This window comes from Bipolaris zeicola (assembly GCF_000523435.1).
Source record: "Bipolaris zeicola 26-R-13 unplaced genomic scaffold scaffold_68, whole genome shotgun sequence".
NCBI lineage: Eukaryota > Fungi > Ascomycota > Dothideomycetes > Pleosporales > Pleosporaceae > Bipolaris > Bipolaris zeicola.
In genome coordinates this window covers 16,523-38,490 of record NW_006912117.1, presented here as the reverse complement: position 1 = coordinate 38,490, position 21,968 = coordinate 16,523, and the positions used below count along the sequence as shown (strand labels likewise).

At 49.1% G+C, this 21,968-nt stretch overlaps 11 protein-coding genes across 11 annotated transcripts; 6 read left to right on the top strand and 5 right to left on the bottom strand.

The window, feature by feature from the left end:
* Positions 1-1,181: 1,181 nt before the first annotated feature.
* Positions 1,182-2,521, top strand: COCCADRAFT_36520 (uncharacterized protein; the record flags this gene model as incomplete). Its single annotated transcript, XM_007713828.1, has 4 exons — positions 1,182-1,844; positions 1,903-1,974; positions 2,090-2,237; positions 2,463-2,521. 4 exons carry the CDS (start codon positions 1,182-1,184, stop codon positions 2,519-2,521), a joined length of 942 nt encoding a protein of 313 aa, XP_007712018.1.
* Positions 2,522-3,015: 494 nt separating this feature from the next.
* Positions 3,016-3,724, bottom strand: COCCADRAFT_36519 (uncharacterized protein; the record flags this gene model as incomplete). The annotated part of the gene is made up of 3 exons (XM_007713827.1): positions 3,016-3,084; positions 3,150-3,563; positions 3,626-3,724. The coding sequence occupies 3 exons, from the start codon at positions 3,722-3,724 to the stop codon at positions 3,016-3,018; spliced, it is 582 nt and encodes a 193-aa protein (XP_007712017.1).
* Positions 3,725-4,116: 392 nt separating this feature from the next.
* Positions 4,117-4,736, top strand: COCCADRAFT_26033 (uncharacterized protein; the record flags this gene model as incomplete). Its single annotated transcript, XM_007713811.1, has 4 exons — positions 4,117-4,173; positions 4,252-4,339; positions 4,412-4,678; positions 4,711-4,736. 4 exons carry the CDS (start codon positions 4,117-4,119, stop codon positions 4,734-4,736), a joined length of 438 nt encoding a protein of 145 aa, XP_007712001.1.
* Positions 4,737-6,278: 1,542 nt separating this feature from the next.
* On the top strand, positions 6,279-6,581 carry COCCADRAFT_4794 (uncharacterized protein; the record flags this gene model as incomplete). The annotated part of the gene is made up of 1 exon (XM_007713801.1): positions 6,279-6,581. One exon carries the CDS (start codon positions 6,279-6,281, stop codon positions 6,579-6,581), a length of 303 nt encoding a protein of 100 aa, XP_007711991.1.
* An 862-nt stretch (positions 6,582-7,443) lies between these two features.
* On the bottom strand, positions 7,444-8,605 carry COCCADRAFT_4793 (glycoside hydrolase family 43 protein; the record flags this gene model as incomplete). The annotated part of the gene is made up of 4 exons (XM_007713800.1): positions 7,444-7,926; positions 8,000-8,290; positions 8,343-8,414; positions 8,465-8,605. The coding sequence occupies 4 exons, from the start codon at positions 8,603-8,605 to the stop codon at positions 7,444-7,446; spliced, it is 987 nt and encodes a 328-aa protein (XP_007711990.1).
* A 3,232-nt stretch (positions 8,606-11,837) lies between these two features.
* Positions 11,838-12,245, bottom strand: COCCADRAFT_95458 (uncharacterized protein; the record flags this gene model as incomplete). Its single annotated transcript, XM_007713826.1, has 3 exons — positions 11,838-11,912; positions 11,969-12,034; positions 12,093-12,245. 3 exons carry the CDS (start codon positions 12,243-12,245, stop codon positions 11,838-11,840), a joined length of 294 nt encoding a protein of 97 aa, XP_007712016.1.
* A 1,344-nt stretch (positions 12,246-13,589) lies between these two features.
* Positions 13,590-15,040, top strand: COCCADRAFT_36515 (uncharacterized protein; the record flags this gene model as incomplete). Its single annotated transcript, XM_007713825.1, has 2 exons — positions 13,590-14,232; positions 14,289-15,040. 2 exons carry the CDS (start codon positions 13,590-13,592, stop codon positions 15,038-15,040), a joined length of 1,395 nt encoding a protein of 464 aa, XP_007712015.1.
* Positions 15,041-15,126: 86 nt separating this feature from the next.
* COCCADRAFT_36514 (uncharacterized protein) lies at positions 15,127-16,589 on the bottom strand (the record flags this gene model as incomplete). The annotated part of the gene is made up of 2 exons (XM_007713824.1): positions 15,127-15,390; positions 15,447-16,589. 2 exons carry the CDS (start codon positions 16,587-16,589, stop codon positions 15,127-15,129), a joined length of 1,407 nt encoding a protein of 468 aa, XP_007712014.1.
* Positions 16,590-16,972: 383 nt separating this feature from the next.
* Positions 16,973-17,741, top strand: COCCADRAFT_4789 (uncharacterized protein; the record flags this gene model as incomplete). The annotated part of the gene is made up of 3 exons (XM_007713799.1): positions 16,973-16,978; positions 17,023-17,212; positions 17,278-17,741. 3 exons carry the CDS (start codon positions 16,973-16,975, stop codon positions 17,739-17,741), a joined length of 660 nt encoding a protein of 219 aa, XP_007711989.1.
* A 272-nt stretch (positions 17,742-18,013) lies between these two features.
* COCCADRAFT_95490 (uncharacterized protein) lies at positions 18,014-19,372 on the bottom strand (the record flags this gene model as incomplete). The annotated part of the gene is made up of 2 exons (XM_007713823.1): positions 18,014-19,025; positions 19,074-19,372. 2 exons carry the CDS (start codon positions 19,370-19,372, stop codon positions 18,014-18,016), a joined length of 1,311 nt encoding a protein of 436 aa, XP_007712013.1.
* Positions 19,373-20,113: 741 nt separating this feature from the next.
* Positions 20,114-21,816, top strand: COCCADRAFT_26028 (uncharacterized protein; the record flags this gene model as incomplete). The annotated part of the gene is made up of 3 exons (XM_007713810.1): positions 20,114-20,254; positions 20,311-21,046; positions 21,110-21,816. The coding sequence occupies 3 exons, from the start codon at positions 20,114-20,116 to the stop codon at positions 21,814-21,816; spliced, it is 1,584 nt and encodes a 527-aa protein (XP_007712000.1).
* Positions 21,817-21,968: the final 152 nt, after the last annotated feature.

The window sequence follows — 21,968 nt, the reverse complement described above, 5'->3', positions numbered from 1 at the left end:
AGTGGGGTACTTAGTTGGGGTGGCCAACTCTATCCCACCGACCTTATTCTCAAGACGACTAGCTTTAGACCAATTATAATCTTTGTCTGGAATTTCAAAGAATTGCTACTCGGATCGCAGGCCCAAAAATTGACTCCGTTAAGAATGGACGAGCGATTTCATTCTTCAAGAACCTCTCTCCCACTTACCGCTTATTAGTAGACTACATTGCGCCAAACAACATGGTGTAGAGAGCGGGTACCAAGGAGTATGTGCCATCCCCAACTTGCGCAGCGTGGTGCGGGACCCCAACTGGGTGACAACCAAGCCAACTTCTTGGTCATTCCCTTCCTGGCGCCGGCGCTAGACGGGCCGGACGATCGGTGGGTCTTAGCAGAGTACATAACCAGCATACGTGTACGGTATGTCAGCTTAAAGAGGTACCAATAAGCTATCAGAAGAGCGCCAGTAAAGCCTCACTTGAATATGACAGCTTTCTGACGACACAATAACATCATCGACAGCTACTACCAAACCCTCGTCTAGGATAGCAGTGAGAGGTCTAGGATAACTAATTAAAATCTTTAATACCATAAGCGGAATCCTTCTTGAAAGTGAGACTACCACACGTTCGAATATCTAATTTGTAGAATTCTCCTCTCCCTAACAAATCGACGGGTTGTGTCTCTAGACATATTCATGAGGAATGCAGGGTTTTGGTAAGCATGGGCAGCTATGACTTGGTTGACGTAAAAACGATCTGCATGTGACGATGCCTGACTCAGCTCCACCCAAGCCACCAGATGCCCAAAAAGGTACAGTATACTGCATTGGCAGTATCTGGAGCTGAAGAGTATATACGAATGGCACTGCGATTCCCTTGCCATGTCCTATAATACATGGGACTAGCTATCAGCATCAAATTAGTAACACGTTTACGTGGCCCTTCCTTACGCACACCGGCGCAACTGTATCTTCTATTCGGCGATGACTATTGAGATCAACTCAGCTACCAGAGGCATGGCACGACCATCTGAAGACAGCGATCGCCAGCTAATACCAATTGGTTTCTTTTCGTCGTAGTAAGCAACTTGCACCACCATATAAGTAGTGTCGAATAGGTACAGAGTTAATCAATCTTGATCACATTATTTCTATCATCCCCCTGGTCTTTTACATTCATAAGCACCCACGACAGCGATATGGATCTAGCATACGCAACCCTCATGAGCAAGTGCACTGAAGGCACTTTCTTGTACACACCACCCAAAGACAAAATCTTCCATCCAGGCTCTTGCGGCTTCTTCAACAAAGGCGGACAGTGGGAATCGATTACTGATCTCACTGATCTCAGTGAATCCGACCTCAATGGGTACGTCCGTCCTACCAAGCAGCTCAATCTGATGGAGCCGACCGTGTGCACATGGAAGAAAAAGGTTGTAGAAAAAAACGAGGGCCATGGCTTTAGCGTCAAAGCAGAGGTTTCCGGACTCGCTGCTCAAGCACCTGTGGACGTAGGAGCCAATGCCGCAGTAGGAAGCACTGCAAAGGCCGGTGCAGGCGTCATCGTGTCACCAAACGTGGTGCACAAAACATTTGATACCAAAGCCCCAAAGATAATTCACGACTGGATGAAGGACAACATGGAGAGCTTATCTGCTCAGCATAAACAACAGATTGCGGAGTTTGGCGTCTGGATTATCACGGCCACATGGGTTGCAGAGAAGTGTGATATTGCCATGTGGAACAAGACCGGCAACAAAATCGATCTTGGATTCGACGTCGGAGCGACAAATATTGGCAAAATCGGGCTCAATGGTTCGCGCGAAATTCAGTTCGATATTGACGAACACATAGTATATGATGTGGGTACATTTCGTTCCACTACACAGTGATATTCGTACTGAGGAGAAAAAAAACTAGCAGGAGCCGGGTGGATACGCAATCTCTTTTCGCGGCGTACAATTTAGACCAAGCTCGAAGTTTTGGAGCAATGTAAGTGGTTCCTTTTTTCTTTCCTTTTGAAAGTATTCTTACCGCAACGCACATGGGGCATTTTTATCCTAGAAGTTTGGAGAGAGAGAGGGAGAGACTGATTGAAGAAACTTAGAAATTGAAGGAAAAAGGCCCCAAGGATGGCTTCCTGCGAACTGCCCCAATCCAATTTCTTGATCGCGATGGAAATCTCATTGATGAGGATGGTAATCTTATCGACAAAGACGGAAATCGCATTGACGAAGAGGGAAATCTCATTGTTGGCACGATAAAGGTGCACGTGGTGAATCAACTTGCAGCTGCAAATACTATAGTGAGGAAGCGGATTGATTGATTGTATCTGTTATCGTGTTGAGTATCTACAGTACCTCCGCGCACGGGCCAATAGGCGGTGACGACGCCTTTGCCAGTGCTCGTGTCGACCAATCAGTGTCGCGGATCAGTAGGACTCAAAGTCGAGTCCTAATTGATTCCAACACTCATTGAAGAGCCAGAGATATATATGGAGTTGGTTGGGTTTGATGAGGCGGATATACAAACCGAGTAGAGAAGTTTGCTAATATGTGTTGTTGTTTTTTCACGCAAACATATATATTGCCATTGTTTTCCAATGTTACTTTCATCTTATGCCGGCTTATTTTAACGTACCGTGTCCGTGCGCGAATGGCTCAAGCTGTGCAGTGTCCCACTTGGCAATACGTGAGCCTTAGTTAGTAACGTAGTGGCGAATCCAATTAAGCCTGTACTTTAGAAGACGCACCAGTAACTGGTTTCTAAGTGCTGATATAAGACTTGAGATTCCGAAAGCTAACTAGATCGTATTTCCGTATGCACAAATATTACTCTAAGGACTGATCGTCATACGCAGCTAAAAACTGCAAAGATATGCATAGTAGGAACCGGGAGGGGTTTTTTTAAAAAAAATAAAAATAAAAATAAAAATAATGCATTGCAACTATTGCTATCGGTCTCAGATGCTCATTCACTCATTTACAAAATGCCCCGGAGAATCCCAGACCAACCGACCTAGTTCATACCACTCTAGTTGCAAGTAAGATCGGCAGTGTTTCCATCGTAGCTGCAGAACCTGCTGTCGTACTGGAAGGCAAGCTGTGTTACAAAGTTAGTAATCGTTTTTTTCCAATGACGTTTGTGGTAGACGGAGGGGAACTAACGTTAATGTAACCACCATCAGACTGGGTGTAAAACTGGTTGTGGCGACCAATGTACATGCAGTCGTAGTCGGTGTGGAAAGCACCGAGGCTGAGCTTCATGCTGACAACGTCGGAGATGGCGCGGCGGTCCTTGACGTCCCAGCTCTTGTTGTAGCAGACAGTGGCGACCCAGCGGTTGCGGTCCGGGTTGTTCTGGTACATGAGGGCGGTGGTCTGCTTAGTGAAGGTCTCGCGGGCGGGGTTCCAGTCCTTGAGCGGGAAGAGCTTGTTGAGGATGGCGTTGAGGATGCGGCCGACGGCTTGGCCGGCGCTGCCAGAGTGGTCGCCAATGACCTGCGCGTTGGCAGAGGGGGTCTGGCGCTTCTCGAGGTCGGTCAAGGCGGAGAGGTCGAGGACCTCGGAGGTTATGCCGTCCTATTGTATGGGTTAGGAAAAAGGAATCTTGGGAAAGGGATGTGGGTAGGGTGTGTTCGTACGCTGGTCAGCACAACAGGAGTCAAGGTGTTCACCTCGGGAACGGCTGCGGCGTTGGTAAGGGCCGCGGCCATGACAATCAAGGGGACGGTGAAACGCATGGCGATGGAGAGGAGTGGTGGAACAAGAGTGATTCTTGAGAAAGGATTGAAGAGTGCGTTTGGAGGGATTGAAGTCCGAAGATGTGCTTTGAAGGCTAGATCTCGTGGTGAGTGATGATTCTCCTTTACAAGTCGTCTTGTACTCCTTATATACAGATATCTGAAGATACCAAGCTGCACTTCGAATTCGTTCTATCTGCTTTCAGATTGGAATATTAATTTCACCGGTGGTTGTTTAGCACGAATCAACCTATTCGGGATAGGCTATTAGTGAACCAGGGGAGCTTTGACTCGGGGCTTTTCATGTACCTTGTTGAGTCGGCCTATAGAAGGGGTTCTCTATACCCCGTGTAGGGATATGCATCCCTCACATGATGTTTTCCACCAACGGAATGGCTGCATGCTTGACATCTGTTGATCGCGAAATGTGCCCTGCATTATGCTGCTATGTACGTATGTACATCAACTAGCAACTCACCACTTATCTAAACCGTCTATCCACTTTTTTGCTTGAAAATTTCACATAGTTTGAGATGGTGGATTGTGATAGACCATCAGACACTGAGCAATTCAGTAGGCATATTACACTGTTCATGCACATCATGCCCAATTGCAGTATGTGGATAAGTAGATCCATCATCTACATACACAAGTGCTGACTGAAATACTAGCTTAGAAACGGCACAGGTCCCACTTGCACATCACTCCATCCTTTAGGTCCGATACCCAGTAGCAATAGCGTTATACACGTAGCTCAGCGACTCGAAAGTGGGTTTCGGGAAGCTCAAATCCCCCCACCAACTAAGATCCTCTTTACCCGTTTTACGAGGACAATCCACGTGCTATCAACTGACTCCCAACCGCCAAGAAAATATATTACATTAAGAGCTAGAGCTAGCAATAGCTACTTATCTTGGTCTAACGGTAAAAAACATCCCCACTATACTCAAGTAGGTAAGCTACTAGCGCGCTGAAAAACCTTCTAGATACATACCCCTCTAGTACGTATTAGTACACGAAACAAAGCGGATCTCGCGCACACATCGTACCCACCAGCAAAGAACTAGTACTAGGACTGGACTGCCATGCATAACTTACTTACTTACTTCCTACTAAAGCATCTCAGCCCTAAAGTCCAACCCCCAACCACCAAATTATAACATTCGGTTCAGTACTAACTCAGCAAAAAAAACGACGTTGAAAATGGAATCTGACATGAAACGATAAGACAGCAACCCACTGCAGCGGGCAGCCATGGCGCAATTGTCATCATCTTGTTTGGCTGGCAACCAACCAATCAACGCTACGTAACCCGAGCAAGTCGAACTCGGACCGAGCCCCCCCCAAAGACCTCAAGTCCGACCGAAAACCACCGATGATTTAGCATCGACCAACTTGCCCCCCAGAATATTGCCCCAGTTTCCTTCTTTTTTTTTTAAATTCTGCCGTGCGCGACCGTTGTTGCGCCGGGTCCTTTTCTCGGGGAGCGACAATCGGCAGTCATCATTGACTAGATTGTGTAGTACTTATCCTTACTTATCCTTATCCTTATCCATCCTTTCTAGTTTCAAATTCGCAGCTACTGGTTCACAGCACTTGCCCACTTTGTATTTGTGATACTAGTAGCTGGTGAATTCTGACTTGGAAATTTTGCTTTGTCGACGGCCCCCTTTTTTCCATTTGCCAAGCTTAAATCTGTGGAACGGGATGGGGGGGGGGGGGGGGTAGTGCCGTGGGATGTCAGCATTCTTGATAACGATATGGGTGCAGATGTGAGTGAGTGAGTGTGTTTGTGAGTAAGTGAAGCAAAACAAGCTTTTGGTCGCCGTGGGCGTTGCTTGGTCAGAGCGTAGTTACTAGACTGTGGAATACGAGGCGTTGACCCCCCAATGATGTGCGATGAATAATGGAGTATTTTGTCTGGGGGAGAAAGTCTACCGAGTGCAAGGACTGTGGCTAGAGGGGGAAATGAATTGGAGGTCTGGTCCACTTTGACGCTGCTGTATCGGACCGAGATGATTGCAATGGTTCGGTGTTACTAGTCCCATCCGTGTCTCTGGGTCTTGAGTCGAGGTTCAAACGTGATTGTACACGGGCCCTGACTTGGCGGTCGTGCCTATCCTGATGCTTGGCATGTTAGTGGTTGTACATGTCACTCTACTTGTGTCCGTGCTGGCGTATCGTGGTTGCAAATGACCTGCTCGTTTGAGGTTCAGCGCGAAGCAGTTGATTTTAACCGACAAAGTGGATTCTGTTATAGTATTCACTGAACTAGTAGTGCCAAGTGCACGTGGCTATCTCCAAGGCAGTCTTGCCTTACTCTTTTGGCTCACGAGAGTCATCCGGGGGAGAAGCAAAAAAGGTGGCAAAGAAGACTATAAGTATCAAACTATTTCCTACCTCTAAAGACAAATCATAGCATCAGCATCAAAACACTTTCAAACTCCTCACTACCGCACTCATCTACATAGTGTGAACTGCACAAAGTACGACCTGCCTCTCCCTCCATCCACCACTACATCCAACTAACCCCCTCGCCCTTTCAGCATCGAAGATGAAACTCTCACCCTTCACCCTCCTCCTCTTCCCCCTCGCAGCCAGCGCCTGCTCCAACTACCAATCCTGCCACTGCTACGACTCAAACGGTGTCCCCAACGACGCCGTCACAGCACAAGTATGCGCCGGGTTTGGCGACAAAGCCTCCATGGCGGATGCGAGTCGCGGGTCCGATGGCGCACGCGAGTGCAAAGCCAACAAGTCAAAGGAAGTTACGTTTAACAACTGTTCTTGGAGGCAGTGGTGCCAGATTGCGGGCGCGACGGGCAAGGATAGCAGTTGCCGGGACAAGAAGACGTAAAGTGTTTGAGTTTGACGGTTTGAAGGCTGGGGTTCAGGATGGAATAGGGAGAGACGACGAAGTGTTTGGGGAATTTGTTGATGATCTTGGGTATGAGGGTGGGGTTTTGCTTGATGCTTCAGCTTATGAATGTAGTGATTATGCATGATGTTTTTTTTTAGTTTTGAGATGACACATGTTAAATGGATATACGAGACTTGGAAGTGAAGTAGTGTGTTTTTCGTCGTATGTGTATCGTGTCTAGAAATGTGAGGGATGCGTGGAACTGCACTATGGACTTGGTATCTAGTGGTGCGTTCTGGTTGGTGAATGAGTAGGGTATAACGTAAGCTTACTTTTGATGTAATCATACCTCTACTATACACTCTTGCCTCTAGGTACTCTGACACCTACCATACTACTAACCCTACATATGATCCATTAAGCTCTACCCAATCCACCAGCCTAGGGTCTTCAACAGATTCAGAGCAACCGCTACCATGCTATCGGTAGGATGAATGATACAAGCATGCTTGAATTTACTACGTGGAGCGACTTCACAGCTATAGCTATTTGATTTCATAGGCAGCTTCATGGTGTCTTACCAAGTATGATTAGTCGTTGCCTACTTGATTTGATTTTGGACAGAGACATTGTTGTACCAGCTTAGTCTGCCCTATACCAAGGGAATGGTTTAACATACGTCATGTAAAGCAGTAGTATCCCAGGAACTCGGTTCACATCTTGGCAAATATATTGTCCAATCTAATTGCTTGGCAATCCTATGTGTAGAAAACAACGCTTTCAGTAACTAGCGAACTGTGTACATTACAGCTTAAGCCGTAGCAAAATATGTAGGAGTGAATATAAACAATTTATAGCTTTAAGAGCTAGGAATGACAGGCTGAGGCTGAGCAAGCTTGAAGGTGCCATTCTCAAACAAGATCTTCCTGACCTTGGTGTTGCGGAGATCATCACGGCCAGAAAGCGAGGCATCAGCGTAGTAAAGAAGCCAGTCATTCTTGAACTTGACAATCGACTCGTGGGTAGTCCATCCCTTGACAGGCTGCAGAAGCGTGCTCTTCCAGTAGTAAGGACCGTCAGGCTTGGTAGCGGTAGCGATTTCAACAGTGTGCGAGGTGCCGGTAGAGTACTGGAGGACATAGAGGTTGCCGACCTTGTTCAGAGATGGGCCCTCGAAGAAGCGGCGCGTGCTGCCTGCCTGCATGACCTTGCCGTCCTGGTCGTAGATGACGAGTTCCTTTGGTGTGGTGGCGAGAGAGGTGAGGTTAGCCGAGAGCTTGGCGAAACGGGGTCCGATGGCTGGGCCGGAAGTAGGAGCATTGTTACCGAATAGGGATGTGTTCTGAAAATCGCGTTAGTATTAGCTTGGTCACGCTTACCAACAGCTGGGGTTGTGCGGAAAGGCGGAGGCTTACCAAGACGTTGTTGGTCCATGCTTGAAGCTGGCCACCCCACAGTCCGCCCCATACCATGTAGTAGTTGCCATTGTCTTCCAAGATTGTGGGGTCAATGCTGTAGGTGCCGGCAATCGGGTTGGGCTCGGGCTTGAATTTTCCGTCCGGCTTGTCAGATTTGGCCACTCCGATGCGGAAGACATCATCCTTGTCCTTGGCTGGGAAGAACAGGTAGTATTGTCCATCCTTCTCAGTCGCATCAGGAGCCCAGAGTTGCTGTGTCGCCCATGGGATGTCCACAAGGTCCAAAAGCTAGTTTTCTGTCAGTTACAAATTCCAATCTCTAGCTAAAGAATTGGTATACCTTTGGTCCGACTGTGGCAGGCTTGGTGTAATCGGTCTGGGTAAGCACATAGTAATCCTTCATGTCGTATTGCTGTTCTTTGTCAACCTGCATTCGCATAATAGAAATCCTTGAATACTGACCACCGGGGGCTGCCTGGTCGAGTTCCAGTCGTGGGATCCATAGATGTATACAGTGTTGGGATCATGCTTCCAGACGTGGGCTGCAGGGTCGCACTGGTGGAAGGTGCTGATAAGCGGGGGGTCGTAGGCTTGAACAGACATGTTGAAAACGACGAGTCGGACACGAAAAGAGTGTTTGGCAAGCTTGGTTCACTGTTGTGCAATGAAAGCCTGGGTGCTGTCAAGAGGGCGTGGACAGGCAACCTTTTAAGGCCCTCATAGCGCAGCTTGAGTAAGTCATTTTAGTGTCTGACATCGGGCGGTCCCCACCCGATTTTTAGCCTAATCTTAGGGGAATAAGCAATCTGAGAAGTTTAGAATGGGCCATCTTCAATGGTGCAGAAGATATGGGATTGGGGGAGCTTGTGCAATTATGCGGTGATGTCCTGGAATAAGCACCGAGATTCGACCTCCACGGCCCGATTACATCGTCCCCGCGGAAGGTGGGCCACAGCAGCCGTCTCATACAACAGCAGATTGGAAGATGACGCGAGTGTGTTTCAAAACATTTCAGCAGTCGCAAAGTGAGGATGCACGCGTATTGCAATGGAGATGGTACCAATGAGAAGGCGAGATCTCGTTAATCTTGTGTCAGTAAGCGAGTACTAAGTATTAGTATGTATGTAGTGGTAGTATGCATACTCGATTGGTAGCAAATCAACTGCCGTCGTATACTATTATTACGCATGAAATATCCTCCGCATTGGCCAGCATCGGCATCGAATCACATGGGGATCTGCCGTGCTGGTTCTACCGCACCAGTAAGTAAGTACTTAAGCGGTCAGCTTTTCAGGGACAACAGGGTTGTAAATAGAGCATGCATTTTATGATTCGCAGATTAGTGTTCAGAGCCGCATCTCTGTACAGGGTAGGGAAATGTGTAATTTTGCGCACGTAAGTATGGTATGTAGAAAGCAAAATGCGGTAGGGGTTTGGGGTTGGCATTGGAAGTCTTGAGTTGTGGAAGCCCTCGCAGCATCTGCCGAGGAAATAGTAGATGGGTGGCGGGGGGCGGGAACGGGTAAATCCCCCAACGAACTCGTCATGGTATTTCCGTATTAGGAACCTTTCGAAGAGAACACACAACCACGGCTGACGCTACGCGGCGACGCTAGGTAGAAGACTACGGTTCAATCGAATGCGCCATGGCAAACTTGCATCACAAAGTCGTTCGCTCCTCCGCCTTCGTCCGTCTCTTTCTGACTGTCATATTGCCCTGACGCCCGCCTACAAAATTTGATGTCCTGATCTCATCTCGTCTCTGGTAACGACATTAGCGAGTAGGGTTGTGGATATATGCGGGATTAAGCGATTAAGGGATGGAAAGCGAAGGTTGGGTTGACGCGTGGTCCAGAGTATTATTGCATGACGATTCCCTTTCCCAAGTGTTTCAGACAGGGAAGCCGCGGGTCCGCGGAAGCCAAAGCCACCACATTCAGTTTTGGCGCTGAGAAAAAAAAATACATGTGGCAACAGGCTATCCAGCTCAATTCTCATGCACTCTGGGAATGCTAATGCTTAGCAGGTCATTTGAACATTACATTGTCAGCGCGGAAACGGTATTGAATAAGGTTGCGCCTTTGATTACATGTTTGCCCGGCTACTTTGACGGCTCTAACCGTGAGACCCTGACTAATATCGCTACTCTATTTGCTCTGACTACCAGCTAATCTAACTGTACTCTTTGCGAGGTATATTATGTGATGCTCCCATGTTGCTCACGTCACCCAGCGCCAGCTCAAAACGGAGATTCCTAACATCATAGCATTAATCAGACGGGCTACATCACAGATTCTGTGGGCCAGCCAAAGTAAATTTCTCCATATAGCAGAAGCCTTTCAAAGAGATTCCATATACAGCTATTGATAGTCGTATAGTCAGCTTCATGGTCTTGGTTTGTGGTTTCCTTTAGGATTTGTGGCGCATTTGAACCGGATCAAGTCGTCATAACCCCCTTGAACGGTCGACATCGGCAATCCGGCAGACGGGTTTTTGACCAATGCCAAGGCCTCTACTACTTGAGCTTCATCGGTCATCATGCACGAGTCTCTGGTGGCGCAAGGTAATGCTTAGTCACTAACCGATCAGTGTAATGACGCCTTCGCAAGACTGTTACTACCTCTCTAATTACATCGACCTTTTCCTACGAGGCTGGAGCGGTTGTTCATTCATCATATGCTTGGTTCGAATGGTCGAACGAGTATTGATATATGCTGGCGGTCAATATTATTCGATAATACCCTTCGTCCCGTGATTAAGTAACTGGGTGAAGGGATCAGATAATATGGCCATTGACGCGTGGATTGCGCGCTCTTAAACCGACTACAATCAATATTTGATGTCCGTGGGATAAGAAGGCTGATGCAACCGAATGATTCACATCGATTGCACGTTCCAAACTGTGATGAGGCGAGTAGTGCCAGTTGGGTAAATGACGGGTGTCTAGTGTTGCCTATTGCTGCGGATGTATTCCCTCTTTGGGGTAGACATCCAAATCATATGGGGTTTGAACCGTTCGTACCATCAGCTTGAACGAAATAACTGTAGATTTTTGAAACTGAAACGAGAGTCGTGAAAGCTTGATACCAATGATACTCCCGATATGTTGAAAGAATTGTTCATTCATTGCTCTTTTTCACTGTGTATCAAAGAACACACGTAACATCTCGGGTTCGTTTTATCTTATTGCAGCAAGTCTTGGTCATCTCATTGTAGCTGTCTTTTCATCCTAGATGTGAGCTATGAAACAACTGAGTTGAATTCTCAAAGTTCATCTCGTAGATATCGCTATAGCCTAGGTGGTAGTGTTATCCGCTCTTATATATGTTCCTAAAGTCTCATGTTTGCTTGTACCAATGTTGCACATATGTCGCGTTTTAGAGCACATCAACAATCATTATCCTCCATCATTCTAAAGTCGATGATCTGTGAAGCCATATCAAGCCAAGACAATGAGAAAAAAACAGACTGCTCTCCATATTGAAACCCCAAATGCGCGTGTGATGATAATTGAGAATGTGTACTTGAAGGTAGGGCGACAAGGCGTATGATGTACGTGCTAAAATCAAGATTTATTTGAAATAAGTGAGCAGTCAAACAGGTCGATTAAGCTAACTCTTATCATCACGCTGTTTACACATGCTCGAACGCACACGTTGCTGTTACCAGTTGTACTTTCAGAAAGTTGTACCTATTACAATATTGCTTTATAGAGACAAAGAGCTACTAAAGAGCTATCGGTACGTTGCAGTAGTATCAAAACTACACAAATGATCGAACTTGAATATCCCGGATAGACGTGGCTATCACAGGTATCCAGCGGGATTGACAGCGCTTAAGAGCAATATGCGTACCTCTGGCCGGTTGAGGTGGTGTAGGGAATGCATCCATGCCATCCGGTGCACGAGTTCTAAAGCCACGATCAGCATGCTGTATGTGGGATATATCGACGAAGGAGTAACGTACGGGTCGGCAGTAATGAGCTTCGCTGGGGTCTCCAGTGCCACAGCTCTGAAGCACGGGATCGCAGAGCTACCAGAAAACTTGTTAGAAAGTAGCGAAAGAAGGATGTGTTTGGTGATGCTCTTACCCAGTCTTTACGGCTCACAAGCTCAGGCGCGGTTGCTGCAGCCTTCGCCAGTGCATCTTCTGCGCTGGTGGCAATGTCATCAAGGTTTTCGGGGACGGGGTTGGCGTTGACAAAGGCAGTAGCCAGAAGAGCGGCGAAAAATGGAAAATGCATGGTGGAAGATTGAGCAAGTGTTAAGTAGAGAAAGAATGACAGGCACTTGGGCAACTAGGTAGTTATGTAGTAATGCCTATTTGCTCTGGCGGGGATAGATAACGGGGAAATGACTAGACTTATGAAGTGGAGCGACCACTATAATTTCCTTCTATCAAGATGCCCTGTGCTTGCATCATGACAGCTACTGCGTTTTCGCCGACGGTGTTTTCTACTACATTATGCTTGAGGTTTCTTGGTTTTCCTGATCGCTCGGTGGAAAACTGCATCGCCTATGCATCACATGTAGATATGTTAAGTTGTCTTTATTTGCCTGCACCTTTCACATTTTCAAAGAACCTAAAACTTGATGGCTAGATAGTTCTGTTCACATAGGTGAAATTATCTGGCTGTGAAGGCAGGGGGCTGCGTAATCAATTTAGCAATTATCACTTTGGGACTAGAGTCGGAGTTTTACCCCTATAGTGAAGACTCAGAACACGAAGTATTTAGGCAAGGGATATCCTAGTTGGGAAAGGAACTCGTGGACACGAGTAAACGTCCAGTAACCCAGTTCTTACAACTAATAACAAATCAGGTAAACCAGTGCCTGCGCGTAAGCCTATTTGTCCTGCTTGGCTAGTTCTTGGATTTGTAATGTCACCTCACCTAAGCTTTTTTTTGAGAAAGTGCTATTCCCAATGCTGACATAGATGTGTTCAAGCTCGCTCGCACAGATCGCTAGACTTACCAGGATGGTAGGTGGTTGCGTCAGGAGTGAAGGTATGGCGTAGGGTTGTCACTAGTCCATATCAGGCTAGCGCGCCTTCAAACGCGCTTTCCCTCGCGCACTGTACATCAGGCTCCGACAGCCCCCTCCCCACCTCTTCTCCATCACAACCAGCGCGCCACCATCATACGCAACCCCCGCACATACACAGCTGGCCTCCACGATACGCATTCCTTCGAAACCTACAGACAGCGACTCCCCAGCACACACACCCCGTCAGCCGTTGATACACTGTCGTCTTTGCCTTCTCGTAGCCAGGCCTCAATACACCATCCTTGCGAATCTCACAAGGCCTTTGATGCGGTTTGCACAGTTTCGTCAGCCTAGCTCACGTGCTGGCTTTCAGCTTTCATAGGGGTGTCATTCAGACTGGCGCGAGTCGTGTGAACACGGCGTGGTCAGCGGTTCACGAGGTGGCTGGGAGAGCTTCCGCGACAGAGTCAGGGCTGCTCATTGCCAACTGTGCAATCAAAGCCCGGGTGGGTGGGTTCTTCTTCCCTGTGACATTTTAGGGCAAGAGGGGTATCGCTTTTTCTAGGTGAGTATATGTTAGAGTATAGAGCAGTTAATAAACAATGATCTACAACCTCGTCCGCAAAAGCGGCATTCCAGTACTGGCTTCTCTCGCGTCTGATGGTGCATCACAATGGCCATGTTGCTTAGCCGTCAAATATCTCGAGGCGCGCATGCAAGCCACTATCTCTTTACAATACTCACTGCCCATCCAAGGATTTGACGACAAGCAAACCTTCACCCTGCTTTACAATGCTGACAATATGGTGCCCGGCAACACTTCGGTCCAGCCCCCGCCCACCAGCCTTCCACAGGATCGGCTGCATGATATTGCTCGGCAGGGAAATGCCCATTTGAAAATGTTGTCTTTGACCCTCAAGGCACCTTGCCCTGTCTGGTGTCCTCCATCGCCCGGCCCAATATTGCCCAAGGAAGGGTTTGGTGCCGCCTTTGCTCAGTTCGTTAAGCTCGCCAGTGCAACTCAGGTACATGTCTTATTTGACTGGAACTGGCTACACAAGGACCATTGTGCTCGATTCGAGCACCTCATCAGACATCCGGAACAGCTGACTGGGATACCGGTGGATCCGTCCTCGGCAAGACATTTCAAGCTAGCAGACTGGTCCGTCTTGGGTCCAGTAGATGATATCGCGTCCGAAGCACCTCCCCCATATATCGAAGCGTCTAAGAAACGTCCAAGACAAGGTAAGTCTACTCTTGCCTGGATCCCATTTCGACTTGCCATTAAGATGGATGTATAGTCACAACCAGCCCATCACCTGAACCATCTTTAAAGCGCGCGCTGCTTTCGTCTACGACATGTCTGTTATCATCACCGACCGAAAAGGCGTCAGCAGTATCGGTGTTAGCGCCGAGCCCCAAACTACGTTCGCCCTCTCCCATCACCAGCGCGCCTGATTTCCAAGATGCAATCAAGAACACACTGGAAACATTGCTCCCGCAAATGCTTCAGGCGATACTACCAGATATGCTCCCACGTGTGCTTGTTGCCCCTGACTCATCATCACCTTCATCATCACTATCCCGGTCAACTCCAAAGCCAAAACCAAAAACAATATCCTCACTCGGCAACTTGCTAAATGCCCACGCAACCGCTCGCCTCGAAGCTCAGCTTGAAGAAATATACGCCCAGACACTCGACCATGCATCGCAACTTCGCAGCGCGGCTGACGATGAGTTTCACGAGCTACTTGAGGAGCAGAAGCTTGATGTGGTCATGATCAAGGAAGACAGCATCACGGAGCTGAATCGTGTGTTTGACGATAAGCTGGCTGAGTTCAAGGAGAGCACGGCGGACATGGTGGATGAGATGGAGAAACGTGTTGAGTTGGTTTATGCAGATGTTTGTGAGAGGTTGGATGAGCTGGCGAGCAAGAAGGTCGAGATTCAAAGTCGGCGAGGAGACGTTGAGAAGACCAAGGACTTTCTCAACGTCACAAGATCAAGAGATATACAAGATCGAGGTCGACGGGCAGTTTCATTACCATTATGAATTCTAGGAAAGGTTGCAAGATTCAATGCTCTGATATTGATGTTTGAATTTGCGCCATGTTATATACCCAGCGCTTGTAAATGATATCATGTATCGCCGAACTCGTCCATCTGTATGCGCAGGGCTTCTTGCTCCCAAAAGTCCGCAAGCTGCTCTGCACCCCGGCGTCCACCAAATCGAACCTCGCCATTGTCCATGTCACCTTCAGCCCCATCCATGAGGCGCTGGAAACAATCTTTGAATTTTGGATCGTTGAAGTGGGCATATGGATGATCTGGATTAAGCCAGGCACTGCATAGATAGCAAAAGTGCGTTTTGCATTGAGCACATGTGATGTGATTACATCCGTACTTTGACATGTGTCAGCAGGGGTCGCTGTAGACATAGGAAGGTAAAGGCTACTTACAGATTTCTGGCAAGGCACAGAGCAATACGGACATGGTGTTGTGTTCCTTGCGATGAAATTGAGTGATGCTTGGTCCTCCTCGGTGAGCTGAGTGGCATCTCGGGGCTCACAGCGCACAAAGTCTCCATGCCAAGAGGCAAGGCAGACAACGCAGAAGGCAAGATTGCAGTCTTCGCAGACTTGCAGCCTTTCCATGCCCCTCACACCCACGCGGCGCTTTTCGGGCCCAGTATCGGCAGTTGTCGAGATCTCTGGGGTCTCGTCAGGTTCCGAGTCAGAGTCGTCCATTTGACCGACATCGGTAATTTTGGGGTATTTCTCCGTACGCATGGCGCCCTGGCACCAAGATCGAGGACAGAAGACAATGATCGGGTCAGATTCAATCTTCTTCTTTCGCTTGAGCTTGGCGTAGCGTTCGACTTGACTACGTGATATGGGTATTTGTAGCAGTTCCTTTGGAGACAGGAGCCGATCTTTCTTTTTGGCACTACTACCACACTCGGTGGACATGCACTTGACGTTGTGGACATGGCCTTCGTTGATACAATTGTTGTAGTAGTCCTGCAGACAGGCGATGCAGAAGACGTGACTACAACGAGCCATACGATAACAGGCAGACCCCTTCTTGGGTTCCAAGCACACTTGGCAATCGAAAGTCTCCTTGTCGAATAGCTCTTTCTTCATGTGCCGAGCATAGTCTACCATGTGCTTTTGAACGCTTGACGGAAGTGTGAGTCCTTGCAGACCAAAAGCAGTCTCGGCCTGCTCCTGCAAAGAGCTGATATAGGCAAACAAGACGGTATCTCCTCCATAATCATGCCATAGCGATTGCGCCTCAGCAGATAATGCAGCCTGGATGTCCTCGGGTAGCCATGACGGCGAAGTTGATGGTTTTACAACCGGTGGAACTTGGGCGGGGTATCCTTCTGGTAAGGAAATATCGAGGCGTAAGGGCGGGAGGTAGGCGAGTCGCTCAACATGTTGCGAAGGCTCGAAGGTCGTGGGAATGGGCTTGGTCGGGGCGATGAGCAGTTGGAGAGTGGCCTGGTAGGGATTGTCTTCTTGAATGACTAGCTCTGGGTAGATTGACTGCAGGGTGATGAGCTCTTCGGCGCGCTCATCGTCCGGAGTGGCTTCGGCCATGTGGGTGGCGTTGGGCGGGTTGGTGTCGCGGGCGCGGGGGGAGAACGGTAGGTTGATATGGCGAATGGGTGGCGGCGGAGGCGGCGGCAGCTACCGATAGCGCATAAAGGAAAAAGAGGCCTTGAAGAGGCCCATGGTGAAGGGGGAGAAGAACGGACAGGTCTCAGATACTAGATGCATCTATCGGCAGTAGAGTCAATTGTCAGTGAGAGCCGCAAAGGGCGGGGCGTGGCGTACCTTGCCCGCGCCGCGCCAAGTCTTGAAGGGCGTCGCTGGGCATGTGCATGCGCCACCATCACCCAGAGTCTGTCGTCATTACTCACATCGTCGCTGCATTATGGACGACCCTCCGCTTGCCTCGCTCTCTCTCACCCATGTGTACTATGTTGGTACATCCGCAAAGCCACTGCCCGCACACTGCTGACGCTCGTAGGACCCGGCCGACCGCGTTTCGTGGGTGTGCGCATGGCTGGCTCTCGTCCCCCAGGCCCTGTGCGTCGTCTATGCGACGCTGATATGGTCGAACCGCGAGATTGAGATATTCCTTATGTTTGCCGGCCAAATGGCGTGCGAGGCCCTGAATTGGGTGCTCAAGAGATATATCAAGGAAGAGCGACCAAGGCGTACGACCACACGACTCCAACCCATCAACCCAAATAGCATCCTGTACTAACGGCTACACAACCAGAAATGCATAAGTATAACAAAGGCTATGGAATGCCCTCGTCGCATGCCCAGTTTGTCTCCTTCTTCTCCGTCACCCTCGCCCTCTTCCTCATCTTCCGTCACGTCCCGCATCCTACAGAAACCCACACTCCCTTCTCCTTGGGCGGCCGCATCGTTCTCTCACTCCTCGCCTTGCTTGGCGCCGCTGCTGTAGCCATCAGTCGCATATACTTGAGCTACCACACCCCCAAGCAGGTCATGGTTGGCTGTGCCGCCGGCGCCATATTTGCTCTGGTCTGGTTCGCATTCACGACCTACCTGCGGAGAGCAGGTTGGATTGAGTGGGCGCTCGATACATGGCTTTTGAGGGTACTCCGTGTCCGAGACCTCGTCATCCAGGAGGACTTGGTCGATTCTGGCTGGGCGCGGTGGGAGGACAGAAGAAAGCGACAGCTGTTCCAGACTCAAGCAAAGAAGGCTAGGTGATTCTTGATGCTTCATCATTCTCCTCGAGACAAGATGTTCCTCCACCGAGCTGCCGTCGTCCAGATATCATTTTACCCCTGTAATACCAATTTGACAATCTCCACCCGCCTCCAGGTCCTCTGGCAGGCTCAGCTCTTGCGCATTCCCAAAACTCTTTACCAATCTCTAGTCGCCGTACCTTGCACATATCGTCTTACTAACTCTGTAGTCTCTGTGTTGCTATGCAGTAGCGAATCTGTGTCTAAGCCCTCTACGCGCAATGCCCTTGAGCATCAGGGCTTTGTTTGGACCAAATGCCTGTCAGCCATCCAATCTTGCTTGCAGGTTTGCCTACGAAAACGCCTAGTGGACTGAGGATCCTGCTGCGAGAAAAATTTCAAATCGAACTGAGGCCTCAAGTCATATGTATCTACCTTAGGCGAACAAGTTTCGGCAGAGTTCACTGATGTAACTGGAGGGTCCCTGAACGGGTGGTTTGCACTCTCTACCGTAGATTTGGCAGAAGTAGTGGTTGTTTTCCCGAGCCAACACGTTCCTTGACCTCGCCAGCAAAGGACTGTTCTGGCATTTCCTTGCCCAATAACGTCAAAGCCATCTTTGCTTGTCTCGATGGTAGGAGCGTTGGGATCTTCCCTCCAAATTTCAATGCCATCGAATGTGTCCAAGTCTCTGGCAACCCTAGCCACACGTAGCGCTTGCTCAATATCAGCGACTTCTAGCAGCACCACTTTGGCCTCCACATCTCGTGCAGTTTTGAGCAGACGCGGATAGAACATATCGCCTTGCTGCGTGTCTGTGTGTTTGTCCTTGAATGGTGGCACCAGTGCAAGCTTCGGTTCGAAATTACGCACTGAGCGCATTGTAGTTTTCCAAAAGGCAGAAGGTGAGATGTAAGGTGGGTTGGAAATGACTATGTCCCAGTAAACCGGCTGCGAAGCATAGTTGAGGGCTGCCTTTAACGGAAGGACTTGTCCGTATTCATCCACGAACGGGTCAATCAGTACGTCGGCTTTTAGAAAGTGAGCTTGCCCGTTCGGCTTGAGTTGTCGGTCCTTGGACAGCCTTTGTAGGTTGTGTTTAGCCAGAGATAGCGCTTTGTCACACACGTCGACGCCGAGAAGGCGCAAGTTGATATCGCTGTGTGCAGATAATAATTCATGTTGGAAGAGAAGGGGGATACAGCCGGTACCAGTGCAGAGATCAAGAAGACGCAATTCTGGTGGAAGATTTTTCGAGTTGCGAAGAAGACTAACAAGATGCGTGACTGACGCCGCTGTGTCAGGTCTGGTGCAGAAATCAGTCAAAGCTGTTAAGACTGTGAACTTCTCATACCTTGGAATCAGTACGCCAGGTTTGCATCGTATTTCCAGATCACCAAAGTGTTCTGTGCCGAGTATATACTGGAGTGGCTTTCCTCGTGACCTTTCGTGAACCAATTGGCGCAGCAAAGCTCTCTTGGCCCACTTGTCTGGCCTGGCGCGTCGTGTTTGGCCAACTTCCTCGACGTGTTCGCGCAGCCATCGCAACTCATTCTGCGCAGCCTGCAGGTCACGGCAAGGTGCGAGAAGAGCGGGAAGAAGAGAATCTATCGCGCGCGCCTTGCGGATAAGTGACGTTGATATGCGCGGCATGGTCTAAGAGAGTGTACTTACGGTGGGGTGGGGAGAGACCAACTTCCTTTCCTTCCTCTTGTGCCTCAATCCTCGTTCTCAAACATCATGCCATGTAATCAAGCTTTGATTTCCCCGCTCAACCACCGGCCGACCCACAATCCCCAACGCCACTATTGCCCTACCCCATACTTTACGAGCTTATCTTGACTCGATTCTCCTGCCGAACGGAATGTTGATACCGAGTGTCGTTGTCACGAGCAGCCACGTTTCTTGGCTGCTTCATCCGGTTGAACACTTCCAGACCTCGGGCATCGAAATGGGGAAACCTCTGTTTTGTTGGCATGCAAAGCATACATGGCCACATTGAACAGCCAAATCACTTGGCAACTAAGATAACAAGGTCAATATAGCTCTCAGTCAAGCGTACGATACAGAAACCAATGGGCTACGCATAATCTATCCATAGAGCAACCAACCTCCTACATCCACTCCTCTCTACGTCTAGATGACATCCATCGCCTAGTACTCCCTTCATTGGCTGTGCTCGAGCGGAGAGTATTCGCCTTGTGGGGTTGTGTAACTTAGGTGTCCTGCGGAGCATGCCTTGGCAATACAATGCCGGCAGATGGGTAAATCGCTGTGCATTCATCCCAGTCTGGGCAAATGATCTTCAACGTATAAGGCAACCATGTCTTTCCTCAATTATGCACTGATGAACCTGCTGGCTCGGTCTCACATCACTTCGTTACATCCGTTACCATGTCTGACAATCATGGATACACATGGCGCGACCATACGCATCTGTTCATCGCCTGTGGCGTTGTTATCTTGAGCCCGTTTCAGTACGGATTCGACTTTGGCATGATTGGAGGGTTGCAAGCAATGGTTGGCTTTCTAGAGGTACATGATTGTTAAAGAATGTCTGCTAGAGAATTCGTCATTGACCGTCCGTCCAGGTATTTGGTTATCGTACAAACAAGACACCCACAGGATGGAATATCCAGACAGAGAGACAGCAGCTCATCTCCTCACTCATGACGCTTGGAGCTTTTATCAGCTCCGCTACTGCTGGTGTCCCTTCTACTCGTTTCGGTCGCCGTATGTGCCTCGCTCTAGCATGCGTCACTTGCTGCATCGCCAATGTCTTGATGATGGCCACCGAAAACATTGGAGCGCTCTACGCTGGACGTTTGATTATCGGACTGGCAAATGGCTACTTTATGACTTTCTCGCAACTGTATCTACAGGAGAGTAGCACAGCTGAACTGCGCGGCGTGTTCCTCACTGGCTTCAACTTCTTTGTTTCATTTGGAACACTGATTGGAACCATTGTCGACTGGGCTACAGCCAAGCGCCCAGATAAATCCGCTTACCTCATTCCACTTGGACTCATATACATCTTTCCGCTTATCATCCTCTGTACCGTATGGTTCATCCCAGAGAGTCCCAGATGGCTCATCCTACAGGGACGGTTTGAAGAAGGTGTCAAGGCGCTCGAGTGGCTCCGCCCAAAGCGCCATGATTCCCGCGCAGAGGCCTCCGCAATTCTTGCAGCAATTGAAAAGGAAAAAGAAACAAGCTCTGGCATAGGATGGATCGACATGTTCAGCAATCCCGTCGACCGACGCCGTACCTTTCTCGCAGTCTTTGCAGTCCTCCTCCAAGCAGCCTCAGGCTCCATGTTCATTATCGGTAAGCATCCATGAACAAGAGACCTTAGCTGTATATGAAATCTCCATACTAAGAATCCGCTAGCATACAAAGCATACTTCCTCCAAATGGCCAAAGTCACCGATCCCTTCGCAATGTCCAACGTCCTCTCCGCCATCAGCATAATTGCTTTCATCGCAAACTCGCTCATCGTCGTACGCTACGGTAATCGCAGAGTCCTTCTCATGACGGGCCTCCTCATCTGCGGCATCCTGCAACTCATCATCGCAGTCGTGTACCACAAGGCACCTAACGCCAAGGCTACGGGGAAAGTCACCGTCGGGCTCACCGCTATATACATGTTTAGCTACAACGGCATGATATCAACGTATGCATGGTTATCCGGCGGTGAACTGCCTACCCAGCGCCTCCGCTCCCACACGTTCGGTCTCGCTGCCAGTGCCGGGTTCGTCGGCGCATGGCTCACTACATTCACAGCCCCGTACTTTATCAATCCTGCAGCCATGAATTGGGGTCCCAGATACGGTTTCATCTGGGCGCCTTCATGCGCAATCGCGGCAACATGGGTGTTTTTCTTCCTGCCTGAAGTCAAGAATCGGACGTTGGAGGAGATTGACGAGATGTTTGAGGCTAGGCTGAGTGCGAGGCAGTTTGCCAAGTATCGGTGTGTGGGGATTGCGAGGGGTGAGGAGGAGGATGGGAAGACGAGGAGTAGTGGCGAGGTGGAGAAGGAGATTAGTGTTTTGCAGAGTGAGAAGGTTGCTGTTGAGACGGCTGTGTCGAGGGATTAGGTGGGTGTTGGGTGGAAAGAAAAGGAAGACGTCTGGAGAATATACCTCTTCATCATATAGTAAGGCACAATACAATGTACCGTCGCTGTACGTACTATCTACAAACAGAAACAATCAAAAACTTTATCAACCCTGATCCGTACGCATCGTCC